General features: G+C 39.8%; 1 protein-coding gene across 2 annotated transcripts in view; it reads right to left on the reverse strand.

The window, feature by feature from the left end:
• The window catches only part of LOC111578248 (adhesion G protein-coupled receptor A3), a 220832-nt gene that overhangs the window by 157301 nt on the left and 38183 nt on the right, over positions 1 to 25348 (reverse strand). For both annotated transcript variants that reach the window (XM_023284899.3, XM_055018725.1), the window contains exons 6-8: positions 23031 to 23194; positions 12941 to 13154; positions 2018 to 2182 (exon numbers count right to left, since the gene is read on the reverse strand). In XM_023284899.3, the coding sequence (XP_023140667.2) occupies positions 2018 to 2182; positions 12941 to 13154; positions 23031 to 23194 (543 nt within the window). The remainder of the gene's footprint in view (positions 1 to 2017; positions 2183 to 12940; positions 13155 to 23030; positions 23195 to 25348) is intronic.

A 25348-nucleotide genomic window follows, 5' to 3' on the forward strand; every position in this document is an offset into this window, starting at 1 on the left:
AAACGGAGGGTAACACCAGCAAGAACCAGATTAAAGTAGCTCAACAGCACTATATATGGACAGATAATAGAGAGCCCTCTGATTACAGTATCAACTTTTATCCAGTCTTCTCTGCAAATGGCAATATTTCTGTTGAATTAATTGAACTGAGGTTGAACCATCGCCTTATTTTGCAGGAGATCCATCACCTTTGAAAACCAGTGATTACTGTCTATTATCACTAACTACACAGAACTAGCTGGTAAATGAAAATATATTTAAGATTTGAGGATCTAGTTTATTTATATGACCTTGTTTATTTCTTTACTGATGCAAGAAATACTCTCCTGTGAGAGAATGTTTGAGAAAATGTTCTTATTTACTTGAGTTAGAAAGGTCGACATTGATAGTACTCTTTGTCATGTCTGCATGGATGTAAGGGTATAGCCTGCAGCAGCTATCTTATAGCTTAACCTAAAAACTGGTGTTAGGAAGCATTAGTTTCCTCTGTAGAAACTGTTAAGAATCATACATCATTTAGTTTTTATGCATAATTAATTTAAACATTTTAGTGCCTATAGACAGAATTGTACTTTCTCTAAAATTAAAGAAGTTCTTCTTTAATTAAAACACACACATTAATAGGAGATTAAGTTTTAAACGTCATCACTTGTGAGAGTTTGTCCCTTGCAGAAGCCATCTTGTGCTGGAGGTAAAAGAGTAGCCCCACCTTAAAACCTGCTTTTTTAGGTGGTGGGTGAGTAGACGGGGTCTCAAATTTGATTGTACAATAAATGTGTGATGAAAATCAAAGCAATCACACTAAATATTAAAGGAAGCACAAATTATGTTGATTTTACTGTTGAGTATTGCTGACTGAATATTTATATTAGTATACTAAAAGAGAAGCAGGGGATGATCTGTTCCGAAGGCAGCACAATTCAGCACCATACCAGAGGGAGTAATTGTATAGCCCTGGTTATTTTTAACACTGCGGAGTTATTTGACAATCATCATATGTTTATCTGCCTGTTTGTCTGTTAGTATTTTTTTTACTGGTTAAACAAACAAGATATTACCAAAACTAGTGTGTTGACTGGTTGAAATTTTTGCGATATTTTTCATCCACTTATCCAAAGGTACATTCCGATACATCTAAACTGCATTTTCATTGACGTTTTGAAATGTCATTTCATTTATTCAGTCTATATAACGAGTTGGGGGAGGATGGAAATGTAAGCCAGCAACAGGTTTTTCACCCAGCAGACTATGTGGAACCATGTGAAACCTCTATTCTTAGAGTTAAGCTTTGTTTTCATTTGTAGTTGACCTTTGAGTTTGACTTCAGGTTAAATTTAGGCACCAGTATCATGAGGTCAGGTTGAGGAAAATAACACACTTTGGTCGACACTTTCTTGATGATAACTACATGTTGGAAGTTGGTTAAATTTAGGCATCAAAACTATGTGGTTAGGTTTATGAAACCAGCATGGTTTGGGTAAAAATACATTGTTTCACTACATGTTTGAAACTTCCATTTTCTGAGTTTCCAGCACAATGAGTGCCATCTCATCTAGTATATGATTTCTTGGCACAAAAGGAGCAAAAGTGAAGTAACAAAGTAAATACCAAAAATATGGTGATTTGAAACATATTTGTGATAGGACACAAACAAATGTAATCAGAAAATATACTTACTTCAAAGGAAACTGAGATTGCAATTTACTTGCGTAGGAATGTAATTTTTGGGAGACATGACTGACCTTTGAGCAGATTCAAGCTAAATATTTTTTGTTGTTTCTAGTCTTTGTGCTAAGGTGAGCTGACAGTAGCCATTTAACACTGTCTTTACCATACAGCCATGAGAGTGATATGATTCTTCTCATCTCACTCTCAAAAAGTGAATAATTCCATTTCCCAAAATGTCAGACTAGAATAAAATATACCTCATTATTCCAAACGTTTACAGCTAAAAGATGAGCCAACAGGGTTGAGTGTACAGTGGCATCTGATGCGTGGCTGCTGAAACGTGACTCACCTGAAGTCCCCCTTGTTGTTGGTGACTCTATCAGCAGGGCAGTACGGCGCTGACGTCTCCAGAACAACTATTTCCATTTGCTGAGAAGTGTTGCCACGGGAACTGGTCACCAGACACTCCCAGATGCCAGCAATGCCCACGTCGATGTTGGAGAGGATGACCTCACTGGAGGAGGTGAAACAGAGGCGTGAAACTATGAGTGGCTGATTTTGGATTATGTGTCAGGGTAGGATTTGTGTTGGTGAATTTCTGCCTGAGGGCTTCAAAATGTCCTTTGCTCAAGCTGCTGAATTATGGCCTTACATTTGGGGTGAAAGCAGTTTTAGGATTACTTTTATGTTAAGACTTGATTTCAGGGTGCTTTGGATTATTTTTGGATTAGGCTAAGGATTAAAGTTAGTTGAACAGCAGTGAGGGCTAAGGTTAGGGTAACATCTCAAGGATTCTGCAGTCAATAGAGTGCAAAGATGTGTATGCACTTGTGTAATTCATTCTCCTATGTGTACATGAGTATGCAGTAGATTAAAATGTTGGCTGTGACTTAAGATGATCATTACTCATGCTTATCTTTCCTACTTTGTCACAGCGATTCCTATCTCAGTGGAAAATGCCTGATTAAACAAAGGATAGTGAAACAATGACAAAGAGCCAAAAGAGGCCATTTGCCAAGGCAACTAATCTTGAGGATTTTAGTCTTTCTGAAAAAAGGAGAAAAGCTGGTGGAGATTGCTAAGCAACGGGCGTAATCACCATAGAAATGCTACCTTGAGAAATGCAAACTGTCTAATTTTCAAATACAATGCAGTTGTAGTCAAATATACACTATTGCTTTGTGTGTACTTGAAAAGCTAATGCAGTTTTTGTGACTTAATTAAGCAGTTGATAATACATGTCGCAATGTACCCACACAGTGCTGTATAAAGTTTTTAAATACGACTTAAGAGAACAATGCGCCACAGATGTATGACAGTTGACATTTAAAATCAGAAGTGACAGGCTGGACAATAAACTGAAATCTTTCAGAGCAAAGATGATTCGTGGCTGGGTGGCTCTGACGTGCAGAAGCTGTAATCCCACAAAACATTTTTCACGCAGTGCGAGGGAACTTCAAAAAAAATTAAAGGCCTTCATTCTCCCTGCCTTTCTCTCCTTTTCCCTATCCCTTTTCTGTCTCATTATGCTTACTGCTAGTACAGTTATATTGGGCTTGAGCCTTTGCCAGCATGTATTTTACTATTCAGTGAAACAGCTCACTCACATCATCTGGCCTTGGAACCAAGGTTTAGTTACCCGACATGGATGTGTTTGGAGTGTGGAAGAAACTGGAGCTCCGAGCCCACATGAACACAGGAGGGCCCAGCCGGGGTATTCCCTGCTCTCATTTGTTCAGCTGTGGTTTGCACATCAAGGTAGAAACGGCAGCAGTGATGGTGTGAGAAAGACAACCGTAGTGGAGAAAATGTGAATATAACACAATAGAACTTGTGACCGAAATACATTATAGGCTACTGAATCTTCAGTTCAGGCAGCTACAGCTGTCTGACTAAATGCACTATTATTTTTACCTCTCACTGACATATAAACCATGACCTTTACTGCTGTGGTTTTAGATAGCAGAATAAAAGTACAAACATAATTACACTTTCTGCTATATATGATAATAATGGCATATTGTGAGTGTTCGCCCAGATGCCCAATAAAAAAAGACAATATTGTCATAGATATTGTCTTAAAAAATAATGACAATAAAGACCTTCATACTACGAGTGAGTGAAAAGATTGGCCAAAGATAAGGATATGGTTTATTTATACAGAATAACCTTGGTTATACTTTTACTGACACGTCTGTCGGAGTTAGACAGAACGACTGATACAGATACCAGCCTCCTGTCTGATATAAATCACATCAAGCATTTTTAAGTTTCTTCTGCAGTCATTCAACCCTAAAAACCCATCTCTGCATCAATGTAAATTTTTTAGAAGTTGTTTTTTAAATGGAAAGAAGCTCCTCCCTGCCTTAAATGTAGAATAGAACCCAGGCAGAACATGCCTCTGTTTTTATCCCATTTTACTGTGATTGATCAGTAAAAAATCATTAATCATGCACATACATATTGCCAAATAATATCGCCAAAATATACAGTATATGCTTGTTATACAGATCCCTTGTAAGATTACTTATTTGACAGTTCACAAGCTGCAGACAGATTGCATTAACAAATTGCACCAAGCTTTGCATGGAACTGCGCTTTTTTAGGTGGTTGCAGTCCAGGTGTGTGATCTGCAAATTAGTTCATTTGAACAAAAGCAAGTTTGTGTAAAACGGGATTAAGACAAAATGGATTAAGGGCCTGACTTAAGTTCAACATATGATAAAAACCACTGTCCCAATCAAATGAAAGTAGAGAAGATTATGCATTTAAAATGAGAAACAACAGTTCAATAGTCAAATGAGCTCTGAGGAATTTTTGATCTGAAGCTACTAAAGCGGTAACCTGCCTATACAGTAACATTTCCGAGTGAAATCACACTATGCGCTCATGTGAAGTCATCTCTACTGCTAGTTGCTTAGTAAGAGAAGGAAAATGGAAATCAGAGGATGTTCACATTCCCTGATCCAAATGGACACATGACTTTGCTCCAATGACTTTCTGTGGGCAAGTTATGAAAATGAATGAAATGAGTCCTGATTTCATCTTCCTTGTTCCACTAAAGCTCTCTTTTCTGATTGCTTTTCTAAAAGGCCCCAAATCAGATTTGAACTCTTGACTTAGATGATGACATTCTGGGCTACAGAACAAGTGTGTATGTCTGAGTGTGTGTCTGTGTGTGACTGTAAATATATCAGCTGTTTTTTTTTTTCTTTGTTTGTTTTTTTTTTCATGTGACTAAGTACATTTTCAGTTGTGTGAAAAGCCCTTCTGGGCGTTTTTTTTTGGCTAGTTTTGCACCAGTCATTTCATAATTTAGACAGAAGCATTTTGAATTATTGCCACTATGACATATTTCCACAAATTTCTGACATCAGAATGCTTGCATGCTTTGATGAACCCTATACTCCAACACAACTCTGATGATGTCAATATATTGTAATTACCCAAATATTTATTTTTTATGCAAAGATTGAAAGCTATAACCCAGACCCTTACCTCTCATTCACATCTTACACACAGTATCACATATTCTGTCAATCACTCCCTTTTCTCCACCTCCTCTTTAAAGCAACATCATTCATCTTCCACAGGGTGCAAGCTCAGTATAAAGTGTGGGTGGGCTTTAAATTGAAACCTTCTGGGCTTAGTCCAGCTATCAGCCTGTCTCGACGGTGCAACAGTTATATAACATACCACAAAGGCTGTCTGAAAACTTAATCTAAACAGATAATAGATAAAATATTGGGAGGTAAAGTGGAAGGCCAAATCTGTTGGTCATGCTTATCAGACTCAATTTGCACAGGGCTAGTTTTACAAGAAGAACACAGTAATTCAAAGACTATCCCTCAAACTCTGTATATAATGACATATTTTTACAGGATAATGAATTGGCTGGAAACTCCAGATTTTAATGATTCAATTACTGTATATGAAGCTAAGACTTGGCAGTTTGTTTATTGATTTAACTATACAGAGGCTGAGACATTAGGGCATTCAAGATGTTCCCTTATGGACATGCTACCCAGGCACTCCAGCATAAGTTGTGTTTAGCCCTCACATTAAAGTGGACAAATTATCTGCCTGAGCAAATACCTGAAAAATCTAATCATGAAATAAGGGATGAAGTAAGACATACTTGCCCAGCCCTTTCTTCTCACAGATTTCTCCACTGCCTTATCATCTGCACTCTTATTGGCCAATCCCAAGGATACTTAATGAAAACACTTCAGTTCACAACAGCTTCCCTTTATATGTAACGGTTGTTATGGTCACTGGATATTGTTTAAGCTGCAGTTATACTTCTGCTGCTAAGGAAATGTTAATTGAAGGGTCTAGAACAACCCACAACAGCCTTTGTCTATGGATCTGACCTTGCCATACAGAATCTATACTTTTGAATCACTGAGGAGAGGAAACTGATACTTTGAAGAAGCCCTTAGAGAAGAAATGATAAAGCTCAGAAACCTTGACTATAAATGCAGATAAGAGGCTTTCAAGAACTGAGGCTGGAAGTGTGAGGCCATGATAAATTGTTCTCTTTGGGTTGGGGTGTGTTGCTGCCCCAAGCGAAAGAGTTTTTGTATCTCAGGAGCTTGGTCACAAGTGCAGCATCAGCTGTAATGCAGGCTTTGTACACTACTGTCATGGTAAAGAGGAAAATGAGCTGGAAGGCAAAGCTCTTGATTTACTAATCAATCTACATTCAAACATTCATCTATGGTTATGAGCTCTGGTTGTTGACTGACAGAAGGAGATCATGGATGCGTGCAATCAATGAGTTTCCTCTGAAGGGGGCTTCAGCCTCTGAGATAGAGTGAGGAGCTCAGATATCCGAAATGAACTCTGAGAAGAGATGCTGCTCCATCATGTTGAAAGGAGCCAGCTTAGGTGGTTTGGGTATCTGAGGAGGATGTCTCCTGGGTGCCTTCCTTTGGAAGTTTTCATAGCACACCAAACTGGGAGGAAACCCTGGGGTAGATCCAGAAAATTACACATCTCATCTGGCCTGGGAATGGTTTAGGAGCCTCCAGGAGGAACTGAAACATGTTCATGGGGGAGAGGGATATCTGGAATACCATGTTTAGCCTGTTGCCACTGAAACCTAACTCCAGATAAACAGGAGAATGGATGGATGGATGATGAGCTTTATGTAATAGTTGTAGAAGCTAACAGCAGTAAACGGTAAAGCTTAATGGCCTCCGTGGATTCTATGAGGGTACTAGATTGAAAAATGGGAATGGATAATTTGCACAAGATTATTTCCTGGTTTCACCAGAAAAAAATGTAAGCATTAGCCATGCCCTGTTTACTGAAGCAAGCTGTTAACGTTTCAACGTTGAGCTATATTGTCAACAGTACCATAAAATAAGTCAAAATAGGAAAATGGCAGGCAGATCCAGGAGTTAGTGTAGGCTGATAACAGCACATTATAACTTGTAAAAAATTAAAAAAAAAGAAAAATTCATTTAAAAAGTACTTTGTGCAGTGTAATTAAACATTTTCATGACTTTACAACAATGTTCAAAATAAACTATGACTGGAAAAATAGAGACAATTGTACAGCATATGAAACAAAACAGATTAATTTGTAATAAAGTATTATATAGAGATAAATCTTCAACATCATCCTGGCTTTTCCCCTAAATATTAAGTTTAGATGTTTTTGCTATAGACCTCTATTGGGAATGTTACTGATAATCATACAACAGAGTGATCACATGCATGCTAATGTGGGACAGAGCTGCTGCACTTGTCTCTAACATGAAAAGTCTGCAAAGGGGACAGTTACATCATCACTGAACATGTGCCAACTGTCTCAATGGTGGGAAATGCGCAGGGAAACACCCCCCCAATCCTACCCCAACACACCCACCCACCAACCCTCACCCTCTCCTCTCCCCTACTATACTTCCTTGTCTCCCAGTGAAAATTTCCCCACTGAAAGTGTTTTCTGCTGCAGCCTGATCACAGATTTCCCTGGTGAGCTCCTGCATCCAGACAAAACAAGGAGAGCACAGGAAACTGTCCAGCAGCCTGTGCAGTTCAAAAAAGAAAAAGTTCATCTTCACGTAATAAACATACAAAGAAATCACCCCACTAGGAAAATTAGTAGGGCAGGGGCACACACAAGCCACACATAAAGCACTGACCTACATCCACTGTAACACTGCACCATTGTGGAGCAGTTCCCCAAGGACTCATTAGGAACATTTATGCTTGCGCGCTGATATTTAACAATTTGTTTACATAATGTTGCTTATGAGACTGTAAACTTTCAATCTGTCCCCACTACCAAGCATTTTTTATGCAAGCTTGATGATCATAGTTTAGGAATTTGTGACAGCATTGCACTATTATGTACGTTTCTTAACCTGTCCTTCAGCAGTTTCCTTGCAGATATCAATGCCAAAAGCATTGCTTACATGCAGGCATGTGTGCATGTGGAGTATGTACACACACAAGCACACATAGAGGCTTAATTCACTCTGGTACAATGAACATACTATTCCCACTGTAGCAGCATCCATCAAATTAGCTCCTTGTCTTAACTCACTCTATCCATTACTCTAGCAACTACATTATGTGGACTGTTAATAATTTACACTTCACTTTATCTTTGTTTAACATCCATCGATATAACTAAGAGCTTTTATTTTTCTTTATTGACTGAAGCTGGCAAGCACTTAAGGATGAACCCAGAGGTAAAATTCTACAGTATGTGTGAACATAATCAAATCTAGTGTCCTAAAAGTTTGTAAACACACTCCTACAATTAAGACAGAAAATGAGGAAAAACAACAAAAGTGCAATAGAGGCATGGACTAGAGGAATACGCTGTAGAATGCAACAGCAGAAGAATGAAAAATGGGAAGAAATGAGCGAAATTGCAGTTTATTTATGAGCAAGACTAGAGATATTCCAAAAAAAAAAAAAAAGCCAAGAGGAGCTTTAGAGAGACCACCAGCAGGGACATGAAGGAAGAGGCACAAAAACATTTTCCTCTTTCATTTGCTTCAGTAATATTTCCAAACCAGGTTCTTCATTTTGTGCAAGATGAGCCTGATTAAAAATGGAGAGGATTACGAAAGATACATCCAAAGTGTCTGCTGTAGCTAGCTCCAGGGCCCTAAAATGTTTGATCAATGAAACATGAATCACAGGCTGGTCCCTCTGCTGCCGCTAGCATTGCTAATACTGGGAGTCTGGCCTGACACCATTACTCAGCAGGAGTTTGGCCCACATCACAAAACCATCAGGCCTCATGGGGCCTTGCTTCTTTGCTGCTGCTCACTGTGAGCAATGTAAACGGATCAGCTTATCGGCCCACCTGCAAATAAGAGGCTATAATGACACAGCGCAGTGAATATGAGAGGGAGTTGGATGATACAAAAATACCATGCCATTCAAAATGATCAAACAAAAAGAGTATTTCATAATATTATGCCTGTTTCAGTGGGTAAAATATCATGTCATGTTTTGAATGTGTACTCTGGCCACTTGCCTGATGCAGCCTAAGGCAGGATAAAGCAGAATTTAGCTGAGAAAAGAGCCGCAAAACATTTTGGTTTCACCTTCAAAGAGGTCACTTCACTGAGGCTTTGGCATCTCTGCTCGCATTTCTGCAACACTGTGCGACAAATCCAGAAGAGGGCTTTAAGCCATGCGCTAAATCCTATGTATTCAGTCTTTCCCCTCTGATGGGGCATGCAGGGCAAGGCTGACTGACTCAGAGGACATTTATCCAAGGTGAACGACATCAACACAGGCTGCAGTGACTAATATAATGTCCACTGTGGCTAAACAAGCAGTGACAGTTTCTGACATGTCAAAGGCCAAAACATTAGTTAAGTTCTTTATATAACGTTTGCTGCACCAGTGACATCACAGCACTCATTTCCCCCATAGAGCTCTCTCAGCGCTGCACTTTAAGATACACCTTACAGAGGGCAAAAGGTGAAGCTCAGCCCACGCACAGCAGATTGTTTTTGTTGGACCAAGCTGTGGCATACACTCATCAGCTATGGAAATAATGTCTGCTCTTTGCAAGATTTTCTCCAGGAGGGAGACATCCCCAGGTGCCAAAAGAAACATGACCCAAATAGGTTCCACTTCGGGGAGAAAATTGCATTATTTGTGCACACAAGTGGAAAGCAGTATGCAATTGCAAGTGGGGCCCTAATCAGAATGGGAGTGTAGAGAAATTCATTGGTACACTGAGCTAGAAAAGTAAAGTCAAAGTTGTGGAGGGGTTCATTTTTGAGCAGGGGGAGAGATGAGAGCAACTAATAAGACTAGAGAAGCAGAAGGCCTGAACAGGAGCTGACAGACGGCACCAGTCAGTACACAAGCAACATAAGAGTCAGTTGCATAAGTTGTCCCTGCAGTGACACCAAGCAATGCACAAAAAAGATCTATTTCCTCGCCGCTGGGCTTCTCAGTATGAGGCAGTGACCTTAAACCTAAATCTCTTTGTTCTTTATTCTTACTGATAGTGGTGAAAGTTGTACAGAGATTCTTTACTTACAGCTACTATGTGTAGAATCTTTATGTAATTATCCATCTAATTGTTATCTATAACATTTAATATTCATTAGTGTTGTGGGGAGGGTTGGAGTCTATCCCAGCCGACTTAGGGTGAATGCAGGGGACACCTTGGACGGGTCACCAGTCTATCACAGGACTACATATACAGACAATCACACTCACATTCATACCAATGGACAATTTAGAATCACCAATTAACATCAGCATGTTTCTGGACTGTGGGAGGAAGCTGGAGTACCCGGAGAAAACCCACACATGCACAAGGAGAACATGCAAACTCCATGCAGAAAGATCGCCTGAAGGCCAGGATGCAAACCAGGGATCTTCTAACTGCAAAGCGAAGGTGCTAACTACCAAGCCACTGTGCAGCCTTTTTTGTAATTAAGTCAGCATTTAAATAATATATATTTCATATGGTTGTACTTGTAAAAAAAAAAAAAAAAAAAAAAAAATGCAATACTTCTTGCTAGTTTTGTTCCAAATGTTCAAATTCCACAGGTTCTGGGCAATTTTATTAATAGTAATTGAAAGTCCTGCATTTAAAATGATTTTTAACCCTACATTGAAATATTTTTCAAGGGCTTGGGGGCAATGCAAACAGCTGAAGAGACAATATTCCCATATTAAAAGTGATATGGTGAATGCAGAAAGACTTAATTCTACACCCAGACTTGGAGCAACATCATCATTCATTTTGTGATGACTGTAAATTCAACATTTTCTCTTCTATTAGCTTTGTCTTATTTTTCTCTATGTCCTGCGGAAAATATTATTTATTTATTTTTTTTACCAGCTGGTAGCCAACACTGTTTCTACTACTTCTACAATGACTGTATTTGAGGGTTTTTTTTTTTGGTGAAACAGTTGTTTAAGGTCACACTACACACAATCGTTTTATTCATGTAAACTAAAAAGTACAGAAGTATTCTCAGCATGATGTCAACAAACGTACCAAAAGTATAGTTTAGAAAGGTGACTTTTACAGAGCTACAGTATATTACTAGAGACATGTATTTTCTATTAATCATGTAATGTTACTCATGTTATATGTGTGCAATATTTTTCTGTGGAGCAAGAGGTGGAGCTATATTGAACTAGTTCACATGCTTTATAGGTAGGAGAATCCATGCAGTGTAATATGTTATACTCTTAAGCTATCGATAGTTTGTATGTAAAATATTAATCTGCAAAATAAGCAGTAAATATAGCTGCCAAGAAAAATAATGATAAAAAGCAGACAAAATTAAGGAGAATACGCTATTTAAGTACTTCAAAACTGCACTTGTATTCTGCAATACTTCGGTCAACAACATTGTTATAGAGGATGTCCCTAAAGTCTGGACACATAGGAAATCTCATTAACTGCAATTTTTTTTTTCCTCCAAAGATTAAATATGGCTTTGTCGAAAGATTAAATTCATCTGCTATCTTTGTCCATCCTTCCACATCTACTGAGAAGTACCAGTTCAACTCTTTCTTCTTTCAACAAAGCCACATTTTATCTGTGGTTTCCTTTGTGTCCAGACTTTAGAGACACCCTGTAATAGCAGGCAATCAGAAGGGAGTGACACAGTATTGCAGTGATCCCTACTGGTGAATACTTGGGTTAAAATAAACTGCCAAGAGTCACTACTGGCACACAAAGACAAGGAAGCCTAACTGAAAGAGTTCACAATACCTTTAATCCACTTATTCAAAGCAGCACATTCACCACAGGGATCACTGAGAATGATTATGAACCAGTGAGCTGGTTCATAATAAAACAAAAAAAAAAAAAAATATTGACTATCTGTAGCGTTTGCAGCCGGTGGAATGGTGTACCTTCGCAGAAATATGGTGGAATAGTAGCTGCTGTTCTTTTTGCCAAATAAACCACACAACAAGAGCGTTCTGGCCCTGTTGACACTGGGAAACATATTTCTGTCAGCACTCCATCAATATTTATGTTAGAGAGGCCAAGTCAGAACAGGCAGCAGTTAAACTAATCAACAGCAATGTGCTCCTGAGTCTGAGCCGTGTTGCTACAGCATTACGTCAAATGCATTTAGTATAGCACACACAGACGCTCCACAGACCACCATGAAAACAAAGACAGGAAGAGGATGGAGGTTTGTAGTGACGTCTTCTATATTAAAAAAAACGTGTGAAAGCCAGCGTTGCCGGTCTACTTTATCAGGGCAATTATGATTCAGCATCTGTTCCTCTTAGTGTGTGATCAGCTAGTGCTCCGCCGGCGCTTGGAGAGCGGCTGGACGGCCAACCTCTAGAGACGAGCCGCAGATTGCTCTGAGGTGTTGGCATGCTGCCAAGCCAATTCTGTCCTGTCCTTTCAGATCCTTATCAAGGGCGACAATAACAAAAGGTAAATCACAGCCCCTATGAATGAGTGAGAGATAGGCAGGAATGGTGGCTTTGTGAGCGTACGTACTTTACATCTGTGTCTACGAGTCTTGTGAAGATGGTAGAGCTGGATAAATGTGCGTTCCACATTGCACAAGTGCACGTGTGTATGTTTCCTTGTGCAACATGATGAAACCATTTGTGCAGCAGCTTAATTGATGCATTTTTTGACTTTATCTGCTTACGTGAACTTACTACTATCCTTTGGAGTGTTTGTGTATTGGTGCAACAGGCCAGTCAACAACTAATCAGCTCTCAGGTCACATCCTCACTCCATCCTCCCTCCCGCATTTCACCTCCCTCCTCCTCTCTCCTCTGTGTGTACCTAGTGAGCATGCAGCAGTCATGAAGAAGGGTTTCCTCCACATAGATGCCTCGGTCCTCCTGTGTGGTCACGATGTGGCCGTTGTGACGCCACCGCAGCTCCACTGATGGGTCGAGGTAGGAGGCGGTGCACTGTAGGGGGAGTCGGTCTCCACGAAAAACAAGCTGCCTCTGGGAGGGGATGAGCTGGAAGAGGGGCATCTCCAGAGGTCCATCTGGAAAATGAGGAGGATAAAACAGGAAGGTCAGCTTGTAAACCTTCCCTTCCCCAACCTTTTCCTGAGGCGGGAAGATAGAGGAAGGGTGAGGGGGTCATTCTTCCATCACTGAGAGAATAGAGCAGATGAAGAAAGGAGGTTTTAGGGGACGGAGACTCTGTGTGAACTGGCCTGTCTTGCTGATGGTGTTCACATCTACAAATGGAGGATTACATGCACAGATTGAAATCGGACTCATAATCACAAACACATACATTCATCCCAGGGCACCCATAAACACAAATCCAATTATGCCCCCAAAATGCTTTCAACACACAAACATAATCGAGCAGGCACATTCTGTCAAGGTCACACTCCTCCCCCATCGCTCCTACATGTTGCTGTTGCTGAGCGAGACAAACGGCAGCTGATAAAGACGAACAGCCTTGAGCGCTCCCCTGGACTCTCCTTGACTCTTACCATGTTCACAATGGAAGTCTGCTGCAACACCAGTGATAGGATTACCTACCTAACAGCTGGCTAAGGACTGTTTGCCAGAGAATAGGGCTATGATAGGGAGGAGATAAGAGACAGAAGTGTTTAGTGTGGTGCCAAAATATGGGCTTGAATTTTGGACCCGATTGATCTAATCATACTGTTGACATAGGATATACAGTATAACAGTGCAATGTCTTTAATCATGATGTGCCTGTGGACATGCTGCGTAAGCAAACACTTTGCATTCGCTTGTATTCCAATCAGTTGTGGTTGTCGCCACTGCCTGACAGGCAATTCGATATGTGGGTCATAAAGTCTTTTACTGCTCAATGCATTAGTTTAAACAAACAGAAAATACTGAAAGATAGATGGTGGGTGGTGAATGAATGTCTTCAGCTCATAAGCTGACATTTCCCTTGAGCAGGAGTGAGTAGCTGGTATCACTGTTTATGGTAATACACAACCCACTATGCAATCAGAGCTTTTAACACATGCAGAGTTTTGACCTCAGCTTTCCACATAAGTAACTCTTAATCATAGGTGCATAATTAAAAGTGACATGCTTCAGTGAGTAACATTAAAATCGGTCACTGATATTGGATCTTTAATGCTGACATCTCTGTGTAATTACTTGAAGACCCTGTTAGGGACTTAAGACTGTACGACAGAAACAGTGGCTGAGGCTTTGTTATCTTCTGCACATGACTCAAAGGAGACACAGCATGGGGGCCATTGACTGTTGGCTTGGCTGATACTGATACTGTTGAAACAACATTTTGAGCCAAGGATCAGAGTATGGCTGCTTGCCTTTGCCCAGTGGATACTGTCAGAACAAAATGTAATTACTGGTTGCATGTGTGAGTGTGCGTGTGCAGGAGAGAGGGACATGATAACAGAAAGAGAAGCATGATAATCAGTACGAATGTATGTGGAAGAATTAGAGAACATAAGCAGTGTGGCTCAGTCAGTGGAACAAACATTGATGCACACAACTACCAGCGATTTATCAAAGACCACCTCGTGTGAAAATCTGCTTTTTACCTTGTTAACATGCCCATATCATATTTTTTATAACCTGGATCATGAGCAAAATAAACAGCTGATGAAACTGCAGCATATCAATGACCATCTCAAAAATACAGATTCGGACGTTTCAAACATAGCAAACCCAAGGAACCAGTTCTGTTAGCTTGCAGGGTGGGACTCTCTGTATCACTATTCTTCAGAATTAGCTTGTGTTTCAAACTTGTATGGTTGAACTACTCCACCGTTTTCCACTGTGTAGTCTAAAGAAGCTTTACAGTGGTTGAGCAGAGTGGTAGTGTGCTCGAGCTGTCCAGCCTTAGAGACAGAGTGAGGAGCTTGGAAGTATCTTCATCTGGAGGTTTGCCAGGCATGCCTAACTAGGAGGAGACCCCGGGGTAGAACCAGAACTCACTGGAGAAAGTAAATATCCCATCTGGCCTGCGAACACCTCAGGATCCCCCAGAAGGAACTGAAAAATGTTGCTGATTAGAGGGACGCCTGGGGAGTTGGAGTCTATCACAGCTGACTTATGCTACATGTCCACTAGATCCATATTTCCCGCATGTAAACGTGCCGCATCTGAAAATCGTCTGCTTGGTGGGTGGTCACTAGCAAGCCACTACGTGGTCACATGACAGCCATTTCAGCTTGAGAGTCCAGCAGATGTGTCAGACCAACATGGCAGTTCAGCCTCAAATTTTTTCTTTTATTTCGAAAACACTTCAGCAAAAAGTATTTCTGAAAGCATCTGAGGCGAGAAATAACCTGTGCAGTTTCTGAATCTGTTCTCATTTTAGATCAACGATGGCTAGTTTAGACATTTGAAGAAAGTTTCGCGATGTGTTGGACCTCTGTATGCCGCATCAAATTTACATAAAGTAGAAGACGAGTCTACTTTATGTAAATGAGCTGCAGCATGCGGAGGTCCAATGCACTGGATTGCAGCTTGAAACGCGCTGCAACCAGACCAGCATGCAACACGGTGTGTTTCACATAGACAGTAAATGGGATGCGGGAAATTGCCGGATCTAGTGGAAACGTACACGTTTAGGGTGAAGGCAGAGGACAACCTGGACAGGTCAGCAGTCTATCACAGGGCTACATAAACAGACAAAGAAGCACACTCACATTCACATTTACAGACAATTTAGTTACTAATTAACCTCAGCATGTTTTTGGACTGTGGGAGGAAGACGGAGTATCTGGAGAAAACTCATGCATACACAGGGAGAACATTCAAACTCCACACAGAAAGATCCCAGGCCCAGGGAGGGACGCAAACCGGGGATCTTCTAGCTGTGAGGCGATGGTGCTAACCGATGGTATTAACCACAGAGCCACTGTGTAGTCCTAATTCAGCTATTTGTAAAAAAAAAAAAAAAAGAAAAAAAATTAAATTAAAAAAAAAAAATTATATTACATTTAGTCCAGGCATATATTCTTTTATGAATTTGAAGTCTTTTAACAATAAAGACATTTTTAAAAAAAATTCTATACAATATCCTGCTATAGAGTTTATTTACTTCGCACCCTATTTTTTTCCATTCACACACAGTCAAATGTTTATTTTATCAATTTGTTGTTTTTTTTTTTTTTTTTTTTTACCATCCCAAAGCTGTTTGGAAAATAAAACAAGCAGATATTCTGATTCTCAGAATGATGTTCTTACATCTGTTTAGTGACTTCATTATCCCTTTTTCAAAGCAACTGACTTTAAAAGAGGTGCATGACTGAGCTTCAAAGACTCATATGACAGCTATATTTCAAGATATTTTTGTATCATTAAATTATTGGAGGCACACCACAGGCAAAAAGACAGACTTGCATGTGAAATTTAATTCAATGACATGACGCCAATAAAGTGCAGTTGCACTACTGTGTCATCATGCAATAAAAACTGCTATAGAAAATAGAGGCCTGTCTAGCAGTGTATAACATGCCATGATAGCTCTTCATTTTACGTCTGGGCTGTTGCTCTCCCCCAGCAGTGTTAAAGAACCAAAAAGCCGCTAGATGAGTCAAACAGATGACCCTGACCTCAACACAGGAAGCACCTGATCCTGGCAGGAAGCTGCATGCGCTCCTCCGTTCCCCCTCATTTGTAGTCAGCACCCGATCGACCTGTATCATTGGAGGGACAAAGGCTCAGTGCTGGAATGTATGGTGCAAACATCTGCTACATATCACGCTGGAGCCGCTGGAGAAAGAAACAGATGCATATTCTACAAAACATCTCCATGAAAACTAAGGGGGAAAGCCTCAGTCAAGATATATTTATATTTTCGATGGCATGCGAGTTTGGACGAGGAATATTTAAATCCTACCGCATCATTTTTCTTGATAACAAGAGCTTGGTTTCAGGTGATGAGTAATATCTGCACAACCTTAACAAGGTCCTGGATGGTGTACACTGTTGTGCAACATTCCCGTAAAAAGGGTAGCCATATGAAAATACCAACCATCAAAAAATAATAAAAATGTGGTTGTTAGAGAACTATACTGTATCCAACTGAAAATTGCTTGTTGCCAAGTGAATGAATAAGGTACTGTAAGATGGAGTTGTACTGTGGAGAGGCATGTGGAGCCAAGCATGGTGAGAGGAGGCAGCCCAGAACTTTATCAATGTAATCCCATAATGGATGCTTCAGGATCTGAAAGGAGGGCTTCCTCTACTGCCACTGGATTCCACTCATGGCTCTTTGGACATGGACTGTGCAGAATTACCCTGTAATTGCTTTGGTTTGTTCTGTGTAAATGAAAAACACACACAGTTAGGATTACACTGAATAACTCTAGAAGGTCTGTGGCGCTCTGGATGGCACTGTGAGTGTATGCAAATACTGTTCTGCAGGGGGGAGAGCGCATACATGCTGCACACTGGGACACATTTCTCCTCATTAGTTTTCTGCAAACTGCTTCACGTATCACGCATGCAATGCATCTTCATGCCATGTCCCTTCATACACATGCACAAACACACACAGCCGTACCCCACCACTAACCAATGATTTTCTCATTCCGGCGCAATATCCCCTGCGAGAGCTAGATGTAAGGAGAAGAGGAGAATGATTCTATCACATATGAGATACAATTCCCCTGTGGACCGCAGCACGGAGCAGGGAGATAGGGAAGCTGAAGGAAGGAAGGAAGGCAGGCAGGCAGGCAGGCAGGGAGGCTGAGACTGCCTGTCTGTAACCAGTCTTTCAGAAAAAAAGAAAGTAAAGACTTTTGGATTTCTTTTCATTGTTTCTAGCTGCTTACAGTCAGTAAAGAAGCCATTCTGTTGCATTTTAAATACTCAGTTTGATACATCCACTGCTAATCGACACCGTTGTCTTGGTCTTTTAGCCTTTAGACGTGTGTGGTTTTAAAAGGCTTGTGCACATGTCAAAATAATGTTATCATAACTGTATCACCCCTTTGGAATAAGATGTCTACTTCACTGGCATTCTCGAAATGAAATAAGGATGACATGCTTTAAACTTACAGTGTAATCATCTCTTTCTTTTGCTTTTCTCCTTGCTGTCTCTAAGGGCAAACACACCATGCTGCATGATCTTCATGTGAGGGACCCCGATTTTACAAAGCATTAATTAAAAGGAAGGTTTTGCAGAGCATTGCATATTCAGACATTTTCACACCTGGCAATTTCAGCTACAATATAGTCTTCAACCACTGACCGCAGAGCAGCTTCAACAGAATGAGAAGCAGCTTTATAGGCTTTTCAAAAAGCACTTTGATAGTAATTTGAGAGGCAAGGCAAGCACATCTCATTTTTGTTCATAGCACAAAAATCTTCTCGGAGGATTTGAACTAGCAACTCCTTTAGCACAAGCTCTTTTCTCTGGCTTTGAAAGCTATTGCCACCCCCTAAACAGATGGAACACGACAAGGCAAAGATCACTCAAAGACTGAATAAGTATAATGAGGTATTCCTTGCCAGGGGTTTTCTGTCTAGCAATTTTGCAGTAAATCACTGCCTCATATTCGGCTTGTCAAACAGTTCACAGCAGGTGGAGCGATAACAGTGGAGAGGGAAACCTATTATCACAATAACACTACTAAATCAAGTTCTCATTGTGAGAACTACTTGAAAATGCAATGTTAGTGAAATTAAACAGTTTCTTGTTAATGAGAATTCTCCGAAGGTGTTCCCAAAGTGTAAAGTTATACTCTGTATTTACTGACATAACATATATCATCTTAAGAAATTATTCAAAATGATATTATAAAAGCTCAAAATATTTGCTTCTTCTCTATTATAAAAGTAAAAAAAAAAATATATATATGTTTTTAGTTTGTTTCTCAGGAATGTGATGGTCTTTGTGCACGTAAATTTGTGATTTCTCTTATTGGAGTAAATCCTGAAATTTCATGGAAAATGAGACAAATCATGTACTTCATTTACATATTTTAAGTAAGTATGAAAACACCTTGCGAATGTTGCATGAGTCACAGTTGTAGTGGGAATGACTGATTTGGGGAATGATGTGATTGTTGCTGCAGTCTGTACCAAACAAACATGTCCCCTTTTTTTCTGAAGAATATGGTTTGTAGGTCAGGACATCCCTGTAGCACAGACCTGGGCATCCTACGGCCCGCGGGCCACATCCGGCCCGCCGGACGACCCTGACTGGCCCGTATGAGGTCATTGGAAAATATTAAAAGTCAATGCAAATATATATCATCACAATACATGCAAGCAATACGCCCGCACTGCTTTTATTTTGAAAGATCTGCTGAGTTAACATTTTTTCACGCGTGCTTTCCGTACTTAGCATAAGGTTTATGCGCTGATTGGTTTGTTGGTCAGCTTCAGCACGGGAAGATGTCAGCTAATGGCAAAAAAAGAAAGATTGATTCCGAATGCAGAGTTTTTAACAAGACATGGACTTCCAAGTATTTCTTCACTGAAATCAGAGGTAAAGTTGTGGTCTAGTTTGTGGCGAACAGATCGCGGTGCTCAAGGATTATAATCTGAATCGACATTACGAGACCAAACATGGCGGAGAAGTACAAACATTTGACTGATACAGAGCGGGGAGGATGTCTGAAGGTTTGCTAGCTGAACTGCTAAAGCAGCAATGACTTTGTTTTACCAAAGCTCACATCAGAGGATGCAGCAGTCAAGACGAGTTTTGTAATATCCTACAAAATCGCCAAAAACAGTAAGCCATTCTCTGATGGAGAGTTTATAAAAGAATGTCTGGTGGACTCTGCAGCGCTTATATGCCCGGAGAAGAAAGGAGCGTTTGTTAATGTGACCCTTAGGAGTCGAACCGTAACGGGGCGGGTGGAGAGCATCGCCGAAAATCTGGAGCTTCAGCTGCACAACAAAGTGGACGATTTTGACGTTTTCTCCTTGGCTCTGGACGAGAGCTGTGATGTCCGTGACACAGCCCAGTTACTCATCTTTGTACGTGGACTAACAAAAACCTTTGAGATGACGGAGGAGCTGGCAGCTGTGCAGCAAATGAAGGAACCACGATGGTTCACTGAGGTAAATACATGCATGAACAAGCTGGGACTAAAATGGGAGAATTTGGTTGGTGTTACAACTGATGGCTGTCCAAATTTGACAGAGAAAAATGTTGGACTTTTGAAACGGATGCAAGATAAAGTGACTGAAATAAACCCAGAACAGAAACTGATATTTTTGCATTGTATTATACATCAGGAGGTGCTGTGTAAGTCAGTGCTAAAAATCAACCACGTGACTGATGTTGTAGCTAAAGTAGTTCACTTCATCAGGGCAAGAGCATTGAATTACAGACAGTTTGTTGTCTTTTTGAAGGAGATGATAGTGAACATGGTGACCTTGGTTACCAGACAGCTGTCAGATGGATCAGCCTGGACAAGGTGCTTAAACGAGTTTGGGATCTGAGAGCATAGATTCAAGAGTTGGGCATTGTACATCATTGTATTGTGTAATTTACTGTTTTTATTGAGATATATTGAACATTGCTGTAAGTGTAGTGGGGAGCTGTTGTCTTTCTTTATGCTTCACAGTCATCTTAATGTAGATTTAGAAAAACTGACAACACCTCATAGCGTTCATGATGAACAAAAACTGGCATGATAAGGCAAGTTTCAAATCTCTGCCAGCTGATGGTCATATTGTTGTAGAATAAATTCTGAGTGATGGCTTACTTACTTTGCTTGTAAAAACAGTGACTGCTGAAAAGTAATGAAAGCACTTGGAAAATCAGTTTCACATTTTAAGTATGTCTTTATGATAGTAAATATCTACAACTCAATAGGCAGCAGTCATAGTTTGAATGAAAAAACAAAATCTTTCATTAAATAGTTGTGTTCTGTGTTCCGCATTTTCATTATATCATTGTATTGTTTCATTTATTGTTTTTATTGAGATATATATTGAGCAGAGCTTTTAAGTGTACTGGTCCGGCCCTTAGCAATCGTCAAAGTTTCTCATGTGGCCCCGTATGAAAATTAATTGCCCACCCCTGCTGTAGCACCACAATGCTTCATTTTTGGTATGTTGTGACACATTAAACTTTATCAAATATTTGTACTTTGACATAGTGTGATTTCAATAATAATTTGATGAATTGTTCAGCCCTACCACACGGCCTTCTTTCTAGTTCTAATCAGTTTTATTATTTTCCTTCAAAACCGACAATGTCAAATCAAGACAAATCGTGTTGACACTGCAGTTTCTCTAGTGAATGATTTAATGTCCCTCTGTGGTCATTGATTCAACCCATAAAAACTAACCTCTGTGTATCAAATTTACACGTTTAGAATTTTTTTCCCCATGAAAACAAACTCCTTAAAACAGCTTAGATATAACTCTACACTATTGGTTCCTCTAGAATGCATAGATCAACAGCCTCCCTTCTCTCTCTCCCCCATTTGCTGCAGCTCAGCACACCAGCTCACCTGCGACTCTGCTGAAACATAGTAAAACCACTCTAAAAATAGTTAGTTGTAATACTGATGTAATTCAGTCATTGATGTTTGGGCAAAATCTGTCCCTGAAGAATAATGAGACAGAAAGTCACACCCGGCAGGCTGACAGGATTTATTCCTTTGGCTTGGTATGTATGAAACCCTGGCAGTCTGAATTCATGTTTTCAAGAATGCCATCGATACGCTGCAGCTTCAAGGTGAAAATGCTTAGCCATGTTACCGACGAGCTAAAATAATAAGCTACCCTTTATTTTGCTCATAATATGTCTTTCAACATTTAGAAAATGAATGGTAAATAACTAAAAAGAATGAGATTTGGTGATCTAAACTTGTTTTTCAGATCAAATTATGAAATTTCATGAACACCAAGTCACATCATGCACTTCATTTACTTCATTTCATGCTTTGTCATGAGTGATATAATACTAGGTTATGAGCTTAATAAGACAACTTTGGCTGTAACAAACATACAAATTAGACACTAACTAAACAGACATGCTTTTATTGCTGCATTACTTGCCATTAAACTTTGTTTCCACACAGCTATGTTTGGTGTCCATAATTCCATCATTTTGTGGACTGTGCATGTGGATTTGTGGATTATGCACAGGACCAACGATACAGGCCAGGAATTGTGGAGGTTCGTCCAGTCGAGTGTGCAGCCAGTTTAGTAAAATACTTTCTTATTAAACATATGAGCCACTATGCAGGCACACTGTATGTTGCACAGCTAGTATGTTTGAAACTACCTACAATAGGTTATTTTTAGGGAAACATTTACAGAATTTGGCTGTTAGTCAAGTAACTTAAAAGCCCATTAACCAAAATTCACGGCAAAGGTGGCATTTTTGAAGGTACTCGAGGCAAACCATGGACCAGAAAGACAGCTTTTCATGAAAAACTTGAAGAACATGGATGTTTCCACAGGAATGAATGGAGTTAAAGTTTACTCACAGAGCTTTCTGGAAATGAGACAGATCAGCTGAGGAAAACATTCATTTTATTTTGTTTTATTTTTTGAGCCATGGTTACTCTAATCTAAGTTATAGTTTGTGTTTTAGCATTTAAGTAAACAAGGACACTTTAGAAACAGTTTTTTTTGTTATAAATGTTTCCTTTTGAGTATTTCAAACAGGAGAAAGTTTCAAGAAAAGAAGGAATTGTTAAGAGGCTAGCTAACGCTGGTGCGCAAGCTAGTGTTAGCTAGCTAGGTGGAAAGCTAGCAATAAAATACAATTTTTAAAAAATATAAAAGGGTGGGAAAGTATCTTAATTTTTCCTTATAATTACAAAATGTATTTTTGTTCCACCACTGAAAAAAATTTTAGGCAGTAATTTTCATTTTGTTCTAAATTTTCTTACATTTCCACTATTTTTAAAAGACCAACCCTGCGTTAGCCTCACGCTAACTTAGAGTTACTCTAGTTAAGTTCTTACCACATTTGAGCTGCTGTTCTCGTAGGTTGCGAAACTCCAGGCCATGGAGGTGGGTGGGATAAACACACACTGTATCGTTGCCAATCCTCACCGAGTTCCTTCGAGCCCAGAGGAGCAGCCACTTGAGCTGGCAGTCACAGAACAAGGTCTCAGTGCTGAAGTGCCTGGTGAGAGTCGTAGCAGGTGGTTACAACCAGTGTGCGAAAGTGACCGACTATCCATTGACTTAATTTATGCAACAGGTTGATATTTTAATATGTCACAGGTGTAGCTGATATTAATGTGTGTCAGTTCCAGGGTAAAGCTTGTATTCCTGCTGTCTCACTGGTAAGTTTTTTGTACCCACATATACTATTTTTCAAAAGTTTGGGGTCACCCACACAATTTCATGCTTTCCAGGAAAACTGACACTTTTATTCATGTGCTAACATAATTGCACTGGGGTTTTCTAATTGTCAATTAGCCTTTCAACACCATTAGCTAACACAATGTAGCATTAGAACACAGGAGTGATGGTTGCTGGAAATGTTCCTCTGTACCCCTATGTAGATATTCTATTAAAAATCAGCCATTTCCAGCTAGAATAGTCATTTACCACATTAACAATGTTTAGACTGTATTCCTGATTAATTTAATGTTGTCTTCATTGAAAAAAAACTGCTTTTCTTCCAAAAATAAGGACATTTCTAAGTGACCCCAAACTTTTGAACAGTAGTGTATGTGGAACTGAACTATCATTCATGACATTAGTTGCACCTGTACCTTTTACTGTAACACATCAACATAAGTCCAATGAAAACAGCCAATAAATGAATTTCCTATTATTTATGTTTCATGGACAATAACAAATGAGGTTTAAATGCATTTTTAACTTCAACTTAGTCTATGCGATAGAAGAGAGCATCAGTGCAATCTCACTATTATTACTGCAATTATCACTGCACAGTAATTTTAGCACTCCAAAGTTCTCCAGCATAAAATTAAAAACTGTTAGATGAATTTTTTTTATCCCCACAGTAGGAACTCTATGCAAAAATGGAAGCATGGAGAATACCGTATTTCTGAGTTTTTTCCCATCTGCTCTTTGCTTGAGGGTTTGTTTTTTTCCCCCCCCGACTTCTCTTTAAAATATCCCAGTGTGTTTCACTGGATTCAGGTCATGTACCATACTCGTGCAGATCAATGCTTTTTACTTTGTTCTTGTTTAGAAACTCTTATGTTGTTTTGGCAGTGTGGATGGTTATTATGCAGAAACATTCCTCCTCTGCCCAGCTTCTGCAGATTGGGAGTCATCCTGCCAACTAGTATTTTGGTATATCCACGGGCATTACGGTTGGATCTCTAAAAGTCATCTCCCCAACTCGTTGTGAACTCATGCAGCCCCACATCCTCTCATTCCCTCTGTGCTTCACTGTCAGGGCTATGCATTCACTGTAATAGTCATGACGAGGCTCACAACAAACATGTTAGACGCCATTTGAACATCTGAACAAATTTATCTTGGTTTCATCTGATCAAAGAACATGCTCCCAAAATGTATCAGGCTTCTCTTTACACATTTTAGGAAACTAATATTGCTGTTTAGTGTCCAAGTGCGAGCTACATTTTTTGTCTTGGATGCCATTTATATGGGTTCATGTACACATTTGTATTTGAGGAGGATATTACTGCTGCAGCTCTGATTAGATGGCTGCTGCAACTGTGTGCAGATTTTTAGTTGGTTACGGGATCTTCTTGTATGTTTTTTGTCGTGTTTTTTTTTTTTGTTGTTGCTGTTGTTTTTTGTGACAGCACACAATCAGATTTTTAAACACTTCCAACGATCCTTTTCCACATAGAGTTATGATGCAGACATGTAGATAGACGCAAAACTAAGCAAGTTATGGTGTTTGCAGCTCACTTGATAACGATATTTATGCAGTTAGCAGTTGGAAATTACAGGTGTACTCAGTTGTCCCGCGACCCTAATGAGGATTAAGCAGTGTATAGACTATGGATGGATGGATGTTTTTGGACTGTGGGAGGAAGCCGAAGTACCTGGAGAAAATGCACGGGGAGAACATGCAAACTTCATGCAGAAAGATCCTGGGAAGGCGGGAACGGAAACCAGGGACCTTCTAGTCAGAACTCATATACTGTGACATATGTGGTGTACAACTAGCGAATGTAAACAAAGCCATCTTCCTCATACAACGCCGCGTGACGATGTATTTGTCAACTCCGCTCGCCAACTACTTCCATAGCGAAATTTGTTTTAACATCGAACATGCCGTATGTCGGAATGATGGAACAAGACTTTTTTCATAAATTGATGGGAG

Source organism: Amphiprion ocellaris, chromosome 16 (assembly GCF_022539595.1).
Source record: "Amphiprion ocellaris isolate individual 3 ecotype Okinawa chromosome 16, ASM2253959v1, whole genome shotgun sequence".
Lineage (NCBI taxonomy): Eukaryota > Metazoa > Chordata > Actinopteri > Pomacentridae > Amphiprion > Amphiprion ocellaris.